Source organism: Pundamilia nyererei, unplaced genomic scaffold, assembly GCF_000239375.1.
Source record: "Pundamilia nyererei isolate P.nyererei 1_Seehausen unplaced genomic scaffold, PunNye1.0 scaffold00007, whole genome shotgun sequence".
NCBI lineage: Eukaryota > Metazoa > Chordata > Actinopteri > Cichliformes > Cichlidae > Pundamilia > Pundamilia nyererei.
Window position 1 is genome coordinate 60,773 of NW_005187408.1, and position 18,685 is coordinate 79,457.

The 18,685-nt window shown below is 40.9% G+C and overlaps 2 protein-coding genes across 4 annotated transcripts in view; both read left to right on the forward strand.

Annotated features, from left to right (window-relative positions):
* The window catches only part of pdcd6 (programmed cell death 6), a 17,437-nt gene extending 3,218 nt beyond the window's left edge, over positions 1–14,219 (forward strand). Inside the window, exons 2-6 of one of the 2 annotated variants that reach the window (XM_005722422.1) lie at positions 1,418–1,479; positions 10,484–10,528; positions 11,456–11,626; positions 13,655–13,764; positions 13,986–14,219. In XM_005722422.1, coding sequence (XP_005722479.1) covers positions 1,418–1,479; positions 10,484–10,528; positions 11,456–11,626; positions 13,655–13,764; positions 13,986–14,084 — 487 coding nt within the window. In that variant the 3' untranslated portion in view covers positions 14,085–14,219. The remainder of the gene's footprint in view (positions 1–1,417; positions 1,480–10,483; positions 10,529–11,455; positions 11,627–13,654; positions 13,765–13,985) is intronic. The other variant, XM_005722423.1, reaches the window with a different exon arrangement.
* Positions 14,220–15,080: 861 nt separating this feature from the next.
* LOC106455900 (probable enoyl-CoA hydratase) overlaps positions 15,081–18,685 on the forward strand; it is a 51,276-nt gene continuing 47,671 nt past the window's right edge. For both annotated transcript variants that reach the window (XM_005722426.1, XM_013915645.1), the window contains exons 1-2: positions 15,081–15,436; positions 16,307–16,477. In XM_005722426.1, the coding sequence (XP_005722483.1) occupies positions 15,277–15,436; positions 16,307–16,477 (331 nt within the window). In that variant the 5' untranslated portion in view covers positions 15,081–15,276. The remainder of the gene's footprint in view (positions 15,437–16,306; positions 16,478–18,685) is intronic.

The window sequence follows — 18,685 nt, forward strand, 5'->3', positions numbered from 1 at the left end:
CGCTGGTGAATTTGAAATCTGCTTTGATTGGCTGATGTTTGCAACTTCTGGGAATTGAAAAGCTGAACTTTTATCAATGTTTCAGCTCCAAAGTAGTGGGAGGAAAGTGAAGCTGCATCACCTAATTCCCAAGGAGTGAAGGGCAATTGAAGGCTGAAGTGTGCACATATAAGGGCTTCTTGAGCACAGAAGCCCCACCCACCTGGTGTTTAAACCTTCTGTTTATGAGGGGCAGCCAATCAGAACAAAGTCTTCTAAAAGGGCCAGAGGAAGGGAGCATAATTATGAGATAAATTATGATCTGTGTATCAGGAAAGCTACTCTGGCATAAAGACATAGAAATGACAAAGATTGCTCTCCTTAAAGGTACTGTAAGTGTACATTAATAATTACATCGCATCCCATTCCCTTTCTTTGCTTAAAGTCTGCCAGTGAGTCACCTCATCAGTAGCACTTTCCTTCAGTTCTTTCTTTAAATACCTACACAGAGTAGAAATGTACTTAAAGAAGCAGCACTACCTTTGGATGCTTTACTAGCTTTGGTGGCTCCATTAGGGCTAAAACACCTGAATAGTTGGTGAACTGTGACAGTAAATTCAATGACCCTGGTCTATGAAGCTCTTAACCCATTTGCTAACATTTTAAAGTAGAAATGATCCATAATAATTACATCAATCCTAAGTTTAAAGCCCTTTGATTTGTTGTCACTTCACCTGCAAAACATATTCAAGTAATGAAAACTAAAGTTCTCCAAGATCCAAAGTGACCTGAGAAAACTGGCTCAAACAAAGAGCAGTGCTTTTTGCTTGCTAGTTTCCAGTCAGTTGATTTACTGACTGTATGAGCTGTAACTTCAGGATCTGGGACAAAAAGAGACAAATTTAATTTTCTTGAGTAATTCTGCTTTGTTTTGTGAAGACTTTTCTCTCTCTCTGATATAATTTAATTAAACTGTCAGTGTTGTTGGCAGGAGGCAGCCTGATACATTCTTTTATGTATTGCCAGGTAGTCAAAATAGCATTGCTGTGCACATATGTCAAATATGACAAATTTTAACTTTTGGTTTCACTATCACTTAAAAGAATCTTCCAAGCAGGCACTATGCTGTGGGCACTAAAAGTTACGAAGCAACAACCTGTTTTAGTTTGCATTCTCAGGACCAACACACACTAACACACACAAACCTTTAGACCTTGTCTGGCTGGTTTCTCTGATCTCTGAGTGTACAAACTGTCTTGTGCACCCTGATCACAGACTTCCATTCATTCTCTGTGCACTGTTGAAACACTAACACATGATCAGCAGGATGAGGTTTCAGTTGGCGAGCGCTGGTGCATGCTGCTTTTGTGTGTTGGGATTGTGTCCTGGTGTGAAGTGGTTAAAGCAGGCGGTATCTAATCTGTGTTTTCCTCCCCAGGGTCGACAAGGACCGGAGTGGAGTGATATCAGACACGGAGCTTCAGCAAGCCTTATCGAACGGTATGGATCAGTGTCTTGGAATTTCTGCCACTACTGTTATTGTCTTTCTTTCCCGTTCTATAAATATCTATATATATCTCACCTCCTTTTCTATGTCAATATATCATTTTTCCCTTTCTTCTTAATTCCCTCTGTTCTTCTTTGCTCCCCTGTGTGTCTCTCTCTTTGTCTCCCATCTCCTCGTTACACACCACTGGTCACTGGCTCACTCTTTGATTTAAGCAACGGCATGTTAAAGCAGAAAAATGGATGGGGATTTTATTTTTATCCCATCGATAGCAGGTGAACCGGATAAAAATGAATGGAGTTTTATTTTTGTCCCAGAACAGAGGAGTAGGTGAAGAGTTTAACGGCGTAGCTCGAGAGAAAATACTTTGATATTCTTCTGTGTCCCAGCAATGACAGCCAGCGCCACACCGTACAGGATGCTAACTGAAACTGTGGGTGTGGATTTTGTCACACTCTTCAAAAGTTCAAACAAGATGAATGCTCTCACATCATCGTAATAGGAATAAGCACAGACTGCTTATAAAAGATGGAAACTGGCTTTTGTTTTGTTGACGCCAGTAATAATGACCATATTTATACAAAAGCGTGTGAAGTTAACAAATCCATAAACTATAGAAAGCAAAACTGGCACAGGACAGGAGGTCACATGATAGGTCAAATAGTTCCAATAAAATGCTCCAAAAGGCACCAAACCTCAAATAGTTTCTAAAGGCAATGAACACCTGCCATTTATACGAGCTAACACATGCTTTTATACATGGAGATGATCGCTGATGCTGTGCTAAAATGCTTGTGTGGACAGAGATTAAAACATGCTAATACTGACATAGCGTAATAAAGCATTTCTATTTATCTAAGTCACTCTGAAAGCCATTTTATTGTGCTTTCTCTTCTCTCTTGCTCTTGTATAATTAAAAGTGAAGCACAGAGTTTTAAAAGGGGGGACAATAATGCATAAATCTGCCTCTGGTTAACTATCTAAGCATGTATGCAGTGCAATTAAACAGTAGTATGACAGAATTACATCATAGTTTCTATCCCCTGGTAAACTTGGAGGAATCCTGTGTGGTTCATCAGCAGCTGACGATGTTGACATTTACTCAGCACTTATAGTCTTTTAGTGCGATAATGTGAATTTGCAATGTATTGTAGGTGACTGTTAAGTAAAACCCTTTAGCAGAGTTTTAAAGGTGAGTCAGCTGGAAGCAATTAAATGTCAGCCATGGATAACAACCCCAATCATGCCTGTGCCACATAGGCTAATGGTGGCTTAATTAACTAGTTAGCTACAGCTCATAAACTGCTTAAACTTTTAAACTCTTGCTTTTGTCTTTCATAAAGTTGTTTTTGAGGCTGGGTGACTTTATATAAGGGGTGTGCTTTCTCTCCTGCAGAATGTATTAATCTGATTGAAAACCCAGGGATGTTTCATGAGGCTTACAGCTGCTAGTAATGGAGGCACAGTCCCTCTTAGTCTCGTAGCTCTGCAGGAGGAGCTGCATTCAGACAGGGACGAGGCTTCATTTCCTTAACAAATTAAAAGAAAAGAAACGGAGTGCTTGTTATTCCTCCCCAGCGGTTTCAAGAGAAGCACTGAATAAATGATACGGGTCATCTTCTCTGCTCACATCCTGGAAAATGAAGTCACTTATTATTTGTTTATGTATTTATTTTTTTTATGCTCGTAATGATGAGGAGAGCTGCCACAACAGAGCAGGCATCTATTTTCCTGCTACACTCATCGCTGCGTCGCTTCTTGACCTTGTTTGAAGTGAGACGGCACAGTTAAAATGGGTTAACGATTAATGTGACACCGTTAGACCAGAAACTGTGGCACAGGGTTGATGTTTGTATATTCATTATAATATAATGTCTTCCCCCATCAAGCTTTTGTTTGATTTGCTCCAGCAGCTTTTCAAAGACTTTTCAGCAGATTACGCTGCCCAGAAACCCATTTTTCTGGGCACTTCAAAAGAGAGAAAGAGGCAAAAAAGAAGTGTGAGAGCCAGCAGCAGCACTGAAAGAAGCTGTTATCGGGCTGCGCAGTGACTCTGGCACAGCATACTGATTAGTGTGTAGTGTGTGTTTGTGCGAGGCAAGCGTGTATGCGTTGCTCATTTCATCAGATTTTTGGTTTTTTTGCCAAGGGTCAGTGAGTCTCTTCTTGTTTTTTTGGACTCGCTGTTGTGTTTGTGTGCTCCTCGCTGCGTATGCGTGCAGCGAACGGCAGGTTTCCCGGTCCAGTCTCTCCTAGTTCATTAGATTCATTGGGAAATGAAACCGAGCCAGTCAAGCCGAACACGGCGCACTGCATCCTGTCCTGCAGCTTCCTAAAGACAACCCGCCGCTCGACTGTCTGTTGCAGCTCTACTGTCTCTGCATTCTGCTTTTTTGAATCAGTTTCCTGCCATCAACTATGCTTCGTCTACCTATTCTTCTTTACCCCTGTCTCTGAGGAGAGCAGAGAGCATCAAGGTTCAGGAGGGAGGCTGGGCCAGTTAAACTCTTTCATCCTCTGCTGCTGTTTCTGCATCACATACTCTGGTTTTCTTATCGTCCATCAGCGCTCTGCCTACCTGTCTTCTGCACATAGAAAATGATCCGGGCTTCACTTCATATGTTTCTTTTTTCCTTTTGCTTTGTGCAGAAATCTTTTAATCTCCTGCTTTTTTTTACATGTATTTTCTTTTTCCAGGTAGAAAAAAGAAATCAGTCGGCTAGAAAAAGGCATTTTAAACATTTTAAACATAGGATTATACAACATCTCCTCTCCTCTCCTCTTACATTTCTCTTGAGGATATGGTACCGGCTGTTTTCCTGCCATGCCCTCTGTCTCCTTGTCCTCTCTTACTCTGACTTTGTCTCTTTGTCTCTCACCCTTACTTAGACAGACACACAGAGAGGGAAAGTGAAACTATCTTCCCTCCTCTCTCTCTCAGTCCTGGGTGTTACCGTGATGAAACAGCGATGGCTCTGTGCTGTTGGAAGCACACGTGCCTGTCTGTTTTGTCCGTATGCCTTTTAGCCGGGCCATTTGCTATAAATATGGATTTTTTTTCTGGCCTCGTCTCTTTGCTCAGCAGTAAGCAGATACCCTACCAACTTGCCTCCATGCTCCCCCACTCTCCTGCTTGAGTTATTTGTGTAAGAGCTCCACTGAAACTGCTGACATGCAGAGCGGGCTTGAGGAACTCAATCAGCAGCCCTTTCCGTTACACTTGTACATATGTACACTTTTGTAAAACCTGAGCTGAGTCAGATGGCATGGATATTACCCAGACAGTGTTAAGCTTTTCAGCATTTCCACCTTCTGGTGAAGGAGCTGCGTCATGCACTGAATATGTTAGATCCAGTCATTTTCTAATGGCGTGAGGCACCGGTGCCATTTTGACTGGATTCCTTCTTATGCGTTTTCCTTATATGTGACCACAAAACACACAGCTGACTGTAGCAGTCGCTTTAATTATAATTCTCTTTACTCTGAGCAATGACTTGCTTGGATACTCCTGTTGATAAGCTCCCAGCATACTACATAACTGTACTCTTTGCATGATTTCAAATTGCAAGGTTTGAGCGACTCCCAGAAAAAGCTAAATTGCAATCACTTACATTTATATTAATTCAACGATAATCAAGCAGCTCTGTCCCTTTGCTGCTCTCAAGGTCAAACCTTTACCTGAGTAATACAGGATGTGTGTTTCGGGAGGTTTCAAGTCTGTGTCGCTACTTTGTGAGCTTAACATTTAAAGTGTGTTTGGAAAAGTTCAAATCCGTGTTTGCTTATGTCAGGCGTGTAGGGGACAATCGACTCACTGAACTCCATCACGACCGTTACATGTATGCGTATACACTGCGGTCAGCGCTCTCCGTTTTTCCACTCGCCCGCCTCCCTCCTCACCTCTTATATTCTCTCACTTCTGTCCACCTCGCCACTGGCAGTTCACCAGTGAGAGGGGTCCAGTGTGTGGACGGGACAGAGGGAGTATTGTCCCAGTCTGCCATCAGACGCTCACAAACATCTCAGCCATACTGGCCGCTTCACACTGGGCAGCCGCAGTGTGTCTAGCATACATTGGTGACCTCACAGCTAGCTACTGGTGTGAGGTGTGTGTGCGTGTGCATGCATGCGTGTAGAAGAGCCCGTGCGTCTGGAAAGGTCACAGCTTGTTCTCTGCTCTGCCTTTGGGCATTTTACTGCTGGCTCTAATGTTTGAGTAGCATTCACAGCGTTTTAGCTGAATCCATGTTTGAACATCCAATTTCTGCTCACGCCAACAGCTACGTAACACTGTAGTATAGAAATATCAAAGATGCATTTAAAGGAAAATTAGAAACACTGTTTTTGGACTAGTGACGAACTCTTTTAATTATAGTTATAACTTATAATAACAGCCTATAAAAATATCTGAATTTTTTTGCTCCTGAAAATTCCAGTATCCCTCGGTATTTGTTACAGTCAACTTATTACATTTAATAAAATAATTGTTGACATTTTACTCTGGATTAACCGTCAAGCGGCATTTTTCATGATCCTATATCCATATTGGATTCTGACCAGTTTATCGGCAGACTGATATTTTCTATACAGGTAACAGCCAGATGCTCTATAAAAGCAGAAGTTGTTGCTGTTTGCTAGTTTGGAGCATGTAAGTGTGTGTTAACACAATGCCACAGTCTTCCTGGGAGGCGTGATGATTTGGCCATGTTTTATAGCCACAGGACCTGGACACCTTACAGAGTTGAGCATGAACTCCTCTGTATACCAAAGTAATCTAGAGTCAAATGTGAGCTTTAGCTGTTGGCCATCTGTCCAACAGCTAAAGCTCACAGTGGATCTAAAACAGAATGACTGAAAAACAAAATCAGCAAGCAGTGACCCGCTCAAAGTCCAGACCTCAACCTGATTGAAATGCTGTTGCCTTAAGAGAGTTGTGCATAAATGAAGTGAATGATTCGAGTGTTTCTGCAGATTTTTTTTTAAATTACCTATTAAAATAGTTTTAGTACTAGTAATACAAACATAAAAACATGAATTATGTTTTTGACTATGAATTGTTGGTGATCAAAGTATTAGGGAGTTTCCAGTTTAAATTGTTGTGTTTAAATGTGCTGTAGCACATAATTCGCTACTATTACTGAAATGAAGAAGTAACAGGCAATCATTTTGTAATGAAATGTGTGTGTGTGTGTGTGTGTGTGTGTGTGTGTGTGTGTTTTGTTTTTTTGTTTTTTTAAGCATCTGTTCCACATTAAGGAAGTATATATAGAGATGACAAACAGAAATGTAGCCCGATTAAAGAAGTATTCCTTTAACATGGTCATAAATGACACCACGCCATTCATTTTAGTCGATGAGAGATGTGGTTTGATGAAAAAAGTACTTGTGAGAGACATGCTGTAACGCTGACCCGCTTCTACAAATTGCCCTCACATCTATATGCTAATAATACTTTATGATTGTTGCTTTAGTTCATTATTTAGTTCGTTTTGGATGAAAGTGGAATATAGATTCTGGCCCAAATCCCAGCGTCAGTAAGAGCCTCAGGCCTGTCCCAAAACAGCTCTATCCACAGTCCTAGACGGCCTCAGCCATCAATAAAACAAACTGAGCAAGAGGGAGGAAATGACTAGTGTCCTCTGAAGCACACACAGTACTTAGTGTACCAAAATCTTAAAGTTTTGAGGTCCTGAAATTGTTTCAGCTTCATATTATTTATTTAGACGCTTTAATGGGCTTTCCCAAGTAAAATCGAGGTGTGAATAAATCAACAATAAAGCAATTTCTGTGTTATGTTTGATTTGAAACCTTTTTATTTAAATGAGATCCTCTTATCTAAGCTCTTGAGGCTCGCGCTGCAAACCTGCTTACTGCTGTGCTGGCATAGCTGTGGAGGAAAATCAAAAACAAGCAGCACGGTGTGAAAAACGCTCCAGAGTTTTGGCAAGCTGTTGAAATTCTGCAGAGGCTGTTTTAGGATCTGCAAAAAGAGTTTCAGGAAACAACCTTAGGTCAGCAAATGTAGGCAAGAGAGCTCAAGGTACTGCAATGAGAACCAAACTGCAAATGTTTTGTTCACCTCATCTCCTCGGGTCGCTTCTCTTTTGTTATCTCTGCTCCTTTTGTGCGTTTCCTTGCCTCCCCTCGCTTCTCTACATCTTCTCAGACACGCTTCTCTTTATTCCTGGTCCTGAACTGCCAGCCTGCCTGTAATAAAGTGAGGTGGTGAGTCAGCAGCTATTTAGATGGCCTGATAAATCTCACTGTCTTGAGAGTGTGAAGCAGGCTATAAAAGTATAAACACTCACCTGAAGTAAAGACCTATCGCTCTTTTTCGCGCCCACCTATATGACAGGTAGATTCACTTGTAATTGAAGTTTGTCCTCTAGATGAAAAATAATGATGCGTAGCTGGAAAAAAAAAAGACATAAATTGTCATAAAACTCACCCCCGCTTTTTAAAAAAAACTGCAAAAGTCTTGAGCCACCCTTCATTTCTTTGTATTTTGCTGGGAAAATGGACCAATGGGTGCAATAACAGATATGTAGAGAGAGAGTATTGTAACAAAATCTTAAGGTCAATATTTGATATGACCACCTTTAATCTTCTGCACAGATTAAACTGTCTTAGTCAAGCTTTCCCGTCACTTCTTCAGGAACAGTTCTCCAGGCTTCTAAGAGCTCGTCTGCATCAATGCATCAAAGCTCACGGCAAATTTCAGAATGCTGATGTGCTCGTTCTTCTTCATTGCAGCCACCACATTCTCCTTTAACCTCCTAAAACCCAAACTTTTCCACAGCATGCATTTTTAATTTCTCTTTGATATTTAGGCATATTGGGGCCCGATGAATGTAAAAACAAAGAATTACCTTATTTTTGTTTTTATGAAAAATCAGAGCCACATATGAGGATATTCGTTTAAAATTTTGATAGAACAGTAGCAGTAAAATGTCCTCGTAAATGGATATCAGGCCCTTGAAGAGCAAAATTGAGTATTTTGGTCTAAATAACCCAAAATGTTATTTAAACATATGTGGACGCCAGGTCCTAGGAGGTTAAAGCATTACAGACATAATTCACTGTTTGCTTGACTTCTTCATACTTAAACACGCAGACACGCACACATGCACAAAAACTCATAAACATGAAGACACAACATATCTACCTCATCCAGGAGATAAAACTCTGCCCAAGAGTACTTGAGAGTATTTATATATTTTTGCATTTAGTAAAATGTTTACTTAATTTTTTTTAAAATTTATTATGGCACGTAAATACAATGAAAGATTTATACAGTTACTCGATTACCAAAATAATTGGCAGTATGTTTGGGATCACTGTTATGCTTTCTAGATGGTGTTGCGTGATAGGGTAGCTGTGGCTTAGGAGGTAGCGCAGGTCACCTACTGATCGGAAGGTTGGTGGTTCGATCCCTGGCTCCTCCAGTCTCCAGTAACCCCAAGTTGCTCTCAGTTTAGAGACAGTGCTTGTGAGAATGGGTGTGATTGGGTGAACGTGGCACATTGTACTCCGGGAGAGTAGAAAAGCACCGTATAAGAATCAGTCCATGTACCATAGATCAAAATGTAATGGTTTTTTCTGCATTAATAATTCCAACAATTCCAACTTTATTAAAACAACCCTGCTGACTTAAATAAAGCCCCAAATCATGACAAAGTCTCCACCATGTTTTCCAGATGGCTGTAGACACTCACTGCTGTACCTCTGTCCTGCATTCCTCCAGATAATCATTGTAATTTAAACCAAAATTTCACATTCGTCAGTCAGAGTTGTTTGTTCTGTGTAGACACAACACTGGTTCATCCCTTGATTTAGATCCAATTTTTTAATGATTTACATGTCAGTGTTAAATAAAAAAACCCTTCAAAAGCCTGGAGAACTGTTACTGGAGACCACTTTAAAAAAAAAAAAAATCCAAGCAAGCGTGACTCCTTGGGCGCAAAACATAAAGAAATCGGGGGTGGCCTCATAGACATAGGCTGTCTTCACAGCAAACTTTTGATTTGTCATTGCTGGAGTGGAATTAATCACAGTATTAATGGCTCTGTTTTAATCAAGTGTCCTTTGAGGATGACGGTGTGATAGTGAGTCAGCAGGCACAATAAATCATGTTAATGGCAGACGGTTTGACGTGCCATTAAAGGACAATCGCAGTAGATTAGTAACATTTGTGATAGGTGATATCAGGGATTGCTGCTTTCTGCAGGTTTCAGGTCCCTGCCACGGCAACTCAACAGCTGCTGTGAAAAAAAGTGTGTCTGCAAAATCATTCCCTCTTCACTCATTCACATCTCTCATAATAACGCACATGAGACTACACTAATGATCATCATTTTTCATTATCATCTGCTTGATGGGTTACTATGGTAATTTTCTGATTTATGAAACGTAAAGCGCCGCAGTGTGGGCTTGTTCGCATTGAAAGTCATCTGCCTTACATGGACACTACCAATGTATTTCATGCACAGTGCACATACAATCATAATAACAGTGGCAGGAAGTACATTTTGTAGATAGTACAGTCAAGTATGTCTACAGTACTGTTATGTTTGGTCAAATGAAGCCGGGCGTTGCATTTCAGTTATCGTCTCGAGATAATGAACTCATTAAAAAGCAGTAAAATCAGATTCTTTCTTGGGTATGTCGTGATCTTAGGAAATAAATACAGGCCCCGCTAAAATGCTAATCTTGTGAAAATGTTTAATTAAGCTCCAATAGCAAGAAGAGTGTTTATTTTCTGTTTATTGTGATGATGCCAATTTTAACTGCAGTTCCACACAGTTGGTGTTAAAAAAACAAAAAATCCCACGGCTGCTGTGGCTCTTACAAAACTCTACTGCACTCCCTAAAGATTTATTATATCATTACTGCTACCTCAGCTCTGTTATCATTATATCAGTTTCTTTGGGGCATTTAGCAGCTGGATGTTGCTGCAGGTCTTGGTGTATTTTTAACCAGCGCTCCTCTGTTTCACAGGCACGTGGACTCCTTTCAACCCAGTGACCGTCCGCTCCATTATATGTAAGTGACCAGTGACGGTGAGACAACCAACTTCCACACACTGCCTCTTGTTCTGGAAATATTCAGGTTGTTTATCTGCCTCCATGCCATGACAACCAGATTAGTTCATTAAACAGCGAGCAATCTGAAGACACAAACAAGCCTCTGCTGTTCTCCTGCTTTAGTGGAAACCTGCAGCCATCAATAAAACCAGGAAGAGGGGAATATCTGCAAGGAAATTGAAAAGCTGGTCCTAAAGGGCAGCTGAGAGTTTCCTCAGACTTCAAATATTGATCTGTTGACTCTTTTATAATATACAGCTGAGGTTAAAAACTGGAAACTTTGCAGTGTAGTTGATCTTTTAAACACACTGACTCTGAATCACACTGTACTAAACGATTCTTTTGTACTCTCTGTACACGAATAGCTGCGGCTTATTTATTTTTAAACTCCAAGACCAGAAGTATGTTAAAAAATGTCTGTCCCTGGGTCTCGCATGTACTTTGCACTCTCCGTTTGTTGTGCGACTTCCAAAGTAAATCCCTATAATTCCATCGCCTCTCCTTTCCACTGCACCATGCGCAGTAAATCCATTGTTTAGTACTCCCACAGCAAGAAGCATATCCTGTGATAACACTCCCTTTGTTGGGAGGTAATTGGATTGAAGCGCATGGGGGTGAGGAGTGGAGTACTGGTGGGGGGATCAAGCTGTTTTCTTTCGCTGTCTTATGAGGCAGGAGTTAGTCAAGTGTGAGTCTTGCTGTCCCACACTGTTAATTCTGCTGTTCCCTGATAGCCCTGCAAAGATGTATGCGGTGCCGTACTCACTCTCGTGTCCTTAAAACTGTCCCAACCACATTTAATGTCCAGAATGTCTACCAGTGTGCGTGCATATGCATATATGTTGTCAGTACCGGTGCATTTAATATGCGTTATATTCTACTTCAGCCATGTTCGACAGAGAAAATAAAGGCGGGGTGAACTTCAACGAGTTTGCCGGTGTGTGGAAGTACATCACGGACTGGCAGAACATCTTCAGGAACTACGACAGGGACAACTCCGGCTTCATCGATAAACAAGAGCTTAAGCAGGCACTGACTGGATTCGGTGAGCAACAAAGTATGCTTGTGTACTAAAATTTAGGGTGCTGGTGGAGGGCTTGATGGTCTCTAGGCTGTTTCTACACGGTCAGTGTTTTTGTCTTTTCAGTTTTCTGTGTGTGTTTTAGATACAGCAGCTAGACACCAAACGAGTATATTTTAATCCTACTTTTTTTTACTAACCACCACATATACAAATGCTTTCAATTCATATAGTTTGACAAATGTTAATTTGCGACTTTAAATTGGCCTGTAAAAAGCCAGAAAAAGTTGGGGTGCTTTGCAAACTAAATTCAACAGGAAGTGCTACAGACAACTAATAAAGTGTTGAACATTTGAGATTTGGCTGTTTGTTAGCAGGCAGGTCAGTTTATCACCGTACAAAATGTTGTTTGGCCTTTCTTGATAAGACGTCATCTGAGCGACGGCACCTGACTCCAAAGCCAGCATTAATGGTGTTTCCACTGCCTCCAACTGTGCAGAAAACATGCCGAATAGTTCCAGTTCTCCGTGATCTGACGAAGGGAGAACACAGAACATAATCGTTACTCAAACTACAGCAAGACAGTTTTATCTTCTGAGTCCATTTTAAACGAGTTTAGAGCCACAGAAGGGAGCGGCAGCATCTTGTGGACTTTCTCTGCATTCAGTGGTGGAGTTTAAGTTGCATTGTTTTGAATGCATTGCTGCCCGAAGGCCTGAAGATCATTGCCATTCACTGTTGGTTTTCAGCCTTGTCTGCTGTGTGCTTATTTAAAGGATTTTTTGAACAGCAGATAGTATTACCTGCTTTGTACTGTACTTATACAATAAGAAATACGGCTATTAGACTGTGTGTCTATGCTGTCTTTACACTGTTAAGACTGTCGTGTTGCTCATTAACCTGATGAGTTGCTCATTGGTGCTGTTTAAGCATTATGCAGCTTTTTCCAGTCTCATTTTTCTCCAACTTTTATGAAACAATTTTCTTTCACCAAATCGAGCAGATGTGTTTTGTCAGTATTAAAATCAATTTAAATAATTTACTAATCAGCAGTAAAGTGACCAAATTAATAAATAAAAAAAGAACCTGTGAATGAAATGAGAGTGAAAGCTGCCTGTGGGCTACGTTTGTGGTCAATGAAAAAGAAAGATTTCTTCTAAATAGCTGTTTTACTTTGCATGTTTTTGGTGTTTCTTTGTGTTTCCGTATTTTCTAAATCTGCTTCACGAGACTCCTGAAGATCAGAAGACACAGAGGCTCATATTCACTGTATTGTTTTCACTGGCAGTGGCAGGAGCGTCTCAGTAAAGCAGATGTACAGTATCACACCGATGGCGGCTGTCCCGTGAATGCCTTAATCTGACCGTATCATAACATGTCTCGAGTACAGCCACAACTTGTTCTTCTGCCCAAGCCAGTCTGCGTTCATTCCACCCAGCCTGGAGCTCTGCCACAGTCAATTTGCATATGTCATGGTTCACTTAAAAGTCATTACCTGGCCAGGAGCCTCGTGTATGTAGAGGCTGTCATGCCCTCAGTGGCTCCAGGAGCTTCTCACAGTCTCAAGGTCCAGGATACAAATTAAGGGGTGGGGAAAGAAATCGACACAGCATGGCATCCTGATAGTTTGTGTGGCAATATCGTATCGATATAGGGACATCCAATATCAATACTTTATTATTCAGTGACAATGTTGCTGTGTGTTTCATTTTGTAGCACAGAAATAAGTGAAATGAGCTGTATCTTATTGGATAAAACAGATACTGAGAAAGCTGTACTTTGAGGACATAGCTTGCAATTAAAAAAGGTAATAAATCGCAGTAAATGTTTTTGTGATAGCATTTTGCAAAAGTAAAGAAAACAAATCCCAATCGTATGATGTTGCAGGGTGCGTGGTGATTCCCACCTCAACAAAGACCCAGAGGTGAACGTCCAGCATCTGCCATAGCAGAGTTTAGACCAGAAATCAAATGCATTATAAATCATCCTTTATCAGAAAACAAACTGAGTGGGTGAATGTGTAGGACAGCTTTGAAATGACGGCTGTGTTACTGTTGTGTGCAGGCTATCGTCTATCGGACCAGTTCTACGGCACACTGATAGAGAAGTTCGACCGCCAGAGGAAGGGACAGGTGGCCTTCGATGACTTCATCCAGTGCTGTATTGTACTGCAGGTAACAGAGTCGCACTGACTGTAGTGTGCATGTAAAAGACTTGAAGTGGACTTTCAATCATGTATTTTTATGAGCCAGTTTCTTCCTTCTCAGTAATTTCATGCAGCTTTAGAAGAGGCTGCTAAGTGTGACAAAAAGCCTAAAGAAGTAAATGGTATTAATAATAATGAGATAATGCTTCTGGCTAATCTGCAGTAAATCCTTTTTCTGTGCTTTTGCAGAGGTTGACTGATGTTTTCAGGCGATATGATACGGATCAGGACGGCTGGATCCAGGTTTCATATGAACAGTATCTTTCCATGGTCTTCAATATAGTATAATACACACGGCTCACCACAGAAGAGCACAACTGGACACAACTGTGCCAAAGCTACCGGCACCTCCCGGAAGTCTGCCATGATGGACGCTGCAAGATTTTTTTAATTTTTAATTTTTAAAGCCTTGCTGTTGTTTTTTGTTTTGTTTTTTTGGGGGTTTTTTGGGGGGGGGGGTTTCACTTTTATTTATAAAGTTAACAACACAATTTTTTCTGTTTATTTTCCAGATCATTTATCTGGAAGTATAACTCAAATGCTTGATATAATAAAAAAAAAATCTTGTAGTGTTTTTGTTTGTTGACCAATCTGAACATTGTCTGTGTCGGCGACTCCGTGTGGGGGAACATTATGGACGCATCTGTCTTTCTGTCTGTCTGTTAATGTTGACATTAAATGTCTTAACTTTAATTGATTACATTAAAAAAAGAAAAGAAAAAAAGATCAGTCGAGAGTGAAATAATGCATTGTAAATACGATTTCAAATGCATTGCATGCTTTTCAGGGAAATTTCACCCCACAGTTGAAGCATGCTTTCCCTTTCTCTTGACTTTTTCCTCAGCCCTATTTTGCTCAAAGCCATGTTTACAAAACTGTGAGAGCAGGAGACGCCCTGCTTTGAGATTCACTCACATGCCAGCTTACATGCCATATTTGTACAAAATTATTTTTAACAGCAAATCTTCAAATGTGAGAACATACAGTTGGCTTTTTTTGTTTGTTTGTTTTTTTGGTAGAGGGTAAGCATAATGCCTTTAGTAAAGCTTATTTTTTGTGCATGATGCCTTAAAATGTGTACAAACAAACAGGAAAAAAACACAAAAGAGAAATCTTTTATTAAAAACAGAAATAAGAGAATCTGATGTGGAGTTTGCTCTCATTATTTCCAGCTTCACAAAGCCTGGCATGCCTGGCTTTGCAAGGAAAACTGTGGATTTAAGGCTCGGTGTCTCCCTCTGCTGTGTGTTTCCGGTTTTTACCACTGCAATGCACCAAGCTTGTGTGCGTCCCAGAACCTTTTGCATTTGTTTTTGTTTCAGTCGGGAAGGTAAAAGAGTTGCTCCTTGATAGCACAGTTCAATCGAAGCCAGCTTCGTCAAGTACAGCTGAGGTTATATTTTTGCTTTGAGATATTTTTCACTGAACTTTGTCGGGTTTTTTTTTTTAAAGTTTTTATTTAGACCTTCTAGGTTTTTTCATGCGAGTGTTAGCAATGGCGCTAAAACATTTGCGGACACTGACACCACTTTTAAGGTTTAATTGTCAGAGTAAAACATTTGGAAAAGACTCTATAAAGACAATTTTAGTTCCAGTAAAATCCTACAGCGCTCAGCATGGAGGCGAAGACACGGGAAGAGGTGAGAGGAAAGTGCAACTACATGATATGGACGCTAGGGGGCAGTAGAGGCTGCTAGTAAGGTGAAACAATCTAATGAACAGCTGTGATTTAATTTTGGGGTATTTTTCAGTATTTATTTTATAATCCTTGTTCACAGCAGATGTTATTTATTTTTTTAGTTCCTAAGAGGGAAAAGTAATAATAATAATAAATTTGAGCTTTTTTTTTTTTTTTTATTTTCCTTCCAAGAAGCCAGACTTTCTTGTCATTTTAAATTGCTCTTCTTGAGTAATCGGCCTCCAGACTTTATGAAGTTATTTCAGATAGCTGTGATTGCTAAAAGACATAAGTCTATGGCAAAACAGCTTTCTGTATGACCTCTGCAAGCGGTGTTGAGCGCACACAACACCGCTTAAAACGCTTCTTTTCCCTTGAAATCACTCTGGTAGTGTATGAGTGTAAAATGCGGTGTGAGACAAATTGTCTTCGTGCCTCACTTCACCGGGCTTTGTCATCCTCAGAATAGCCTGTGAGGTGAACACATCCAGTAGCTTCTCTCCTGGATGTAGTTTCCTCTGGGTGTGGTTGACGCTCGGTTTCCCGGGATGAACCTAAACAATGTCAGGTTGACTGCCTGCTGCAAGTTAAGGCCACAATCACTGGCACACACACACTGACCCAAAGTGCTCACCTCAACCCAGATGATATCTTTCAGAGCCTCGTTCACTGTCATTATTTTATCAACTCTGTCCACATAAGACAATTTACGTCCCATCTCCATCCCGCCTACTGTGAAGTTAAAGCTTAACGTCTCTGGGTAAGCCTCTTTCTAAGTGTTGTGGGCCGCACTGGTTTCTCCCTGTGCATCTTTCTCGTTCTCTGTCATTAGCTGCAGGTCAGACTGTGGTCTCGGAGAGAACGGGATCCGTGGTTACTGTGGCAATAAACCGGCCCGAGGTGCGTAATGCGGTGAACCAGGAGACAGCGAGGCGTCTGCTGGAGGAGCTGAAGGCCTTTGACAGTGACCCAGGCTTGAACGTGGCTATCCTGCATGGGAAAGGTAAGATAGTCCTGTGGGGAAGGTTGGGGCTTAAATTGAGGCAGATATTTGCAGAAGCGTTACAGAGACTTGTTAAGAGATTTTGTTAGTAGTAATCCTCCTAAGTGTCGCCCAGATTCTCATCCTCTTATTTATCTGTAATTAATACTTAAGCATGTCAGGCTTACAGCCGATCGTGAATATTAAGGAATATCTCTGTGAGCATTTCGCCTTAAAATGAGTTGATTTTCAATAATTTTGGCTGAAGGGAAAAAACGCTGTGGCACCAGTGTCTGAGTGAGTAACCAACAAACTTTTAACTGGAAATAGAGAGAGGAAAAAAAGTCTTAGTATTAATTCATTCTCTGTGTTTTAACAGTATTTATACCTTGTCTCATGTATTAGTTAAAAATGGAAACTTGGCTTCCTGCTCACAGAGAGCACGACTGTTTCATTCTTCATTCATTTGCTGTAACAGAAATATGCTGGATATAAAATTAGTTTTTTAAAAGAACATATTTAAAATTCTACTTTAATGTACCTTAGAGTGTAATTATTCTAGGAATGAGTTGTAACATCCCATATGGGATACATACATTGTTTTAGTAAGTATCCAAAACATACAAGTTTCATTATATAATTTTTCAAGGGATCTTATATCTGTTTTCACTCTTATATGCTTTTCATACAAGTTTCACACAAGACAGATACAAACTTTATAAGATTTATATATATCTTTTCCATATGGGATATTTTTTAAAATAAAGAAATAGTGCCCCCAGGTTTAAAGGCCACCATTAAAGAAACACTGCCTGGAAAGAAATGCCCATCTTTGTTAACTTGCTGAGAAGATAATGAGACTGACACTACACTCAGTGTCTGTAGAGGTAATTCTCCTCAGTCGCTGTGATTGTGAATGATGTGACAACTATGTCAAAGCAATGGAGAAAAACTGCAAAGGTAGAGCCATCAGTCTGTTAGCTTAGCATTAAGAGTGCAAACTGGATCAATGTCAGCGGATGCTGAGGGTCATAGTGCACAGCGGTGTTTCTGCACAGTCAATCACTACAAACCTCCAAACTTCATGTGGCCACAATGTAAAGCATCGAATACAGTGGCGTAAAGCACGCCGCCACTGGACTCTAGAGCAGTGCAGACGTGTTCTCTGGAGTGATGAATCACTCTACAAGCACTTCCTTCTTCTCCTCAGTACCTTCTATCTAACATTCACACTCCAATGAATGCATCAGGAGCAACCTTGCAAATCAGAGAGGGAGGCCATTTCCGGCCACAGTCTAATGCAGCTGTAGGATATAATGGGATACTCACTAAAAATGGACGTAACTTCTTTCCATCCCGCCTTAGCCCTTAATTTCTTCCTTACTTCCATCCTCAGCATTCATCCCACCTTCCCTCACATCCGCTTTACCCAGCTTTGCTACTATGGCTGCTTAGATCTCAACCAAACAGTGAGATGACTAGGCAAGAGTGCACTCGGTAACAACACACACACACCCACACTTGTAAGGTAGCCTGCACTATGTCAGCCGCAGATCCAAAATTATGCCACAGCTCCTAATGCTTCTAAAAATAATCATATCCCACACACTCCTTCCTTTGGTGGAAATAATGTCTTCAGTCTGGATCAACCTGTCTGCTCCGGCCTCTGAGCGTACACTCCAAAAGCCGGAGCATCTCCAGATGATGGCTGCTGATGGCGCTGTGAAATGAAAACAGTGTGTGTAACAGAGTAATTGGCTTTTATTAAACTGGTGAGCAATTAGCAGCACGGTGGGTAAAAGTCGCTCTGTCGTGATTCCCTCTACATCTGTAATCTGATTTTAATCATCGAGCCACAGTTTCCTGTCAGCGGGCTGTCCCGTGTTCCTGCTCCAGGATAACTTGACGACTGACCTTCAGTGATGATTAGCTGTGCGTCTGTGCTGCGAAATGACAAGCGGGGAGTTTCTAGTTTCAACGTAGTGGTTCTGCAAACATAAGGAATCCATTTTGCTCAAATTAGCGCCGACACAGCTCTCATTCTTCAGCGTCCGAATGTGTGTTTTTAAACGTATGAAATTAAGAGTAATTGCTTTCAGCGGGTTTTGAATATGCTCGGACATATTTGGAGTGTTTGAGATTCGGATTTCTGTGGGAGTTTGTGGTTCAGGTGCAATCAGCTGTGTCACTGTAAGACCTGAACAGATGGAAAGACACTTTGAATGTTTT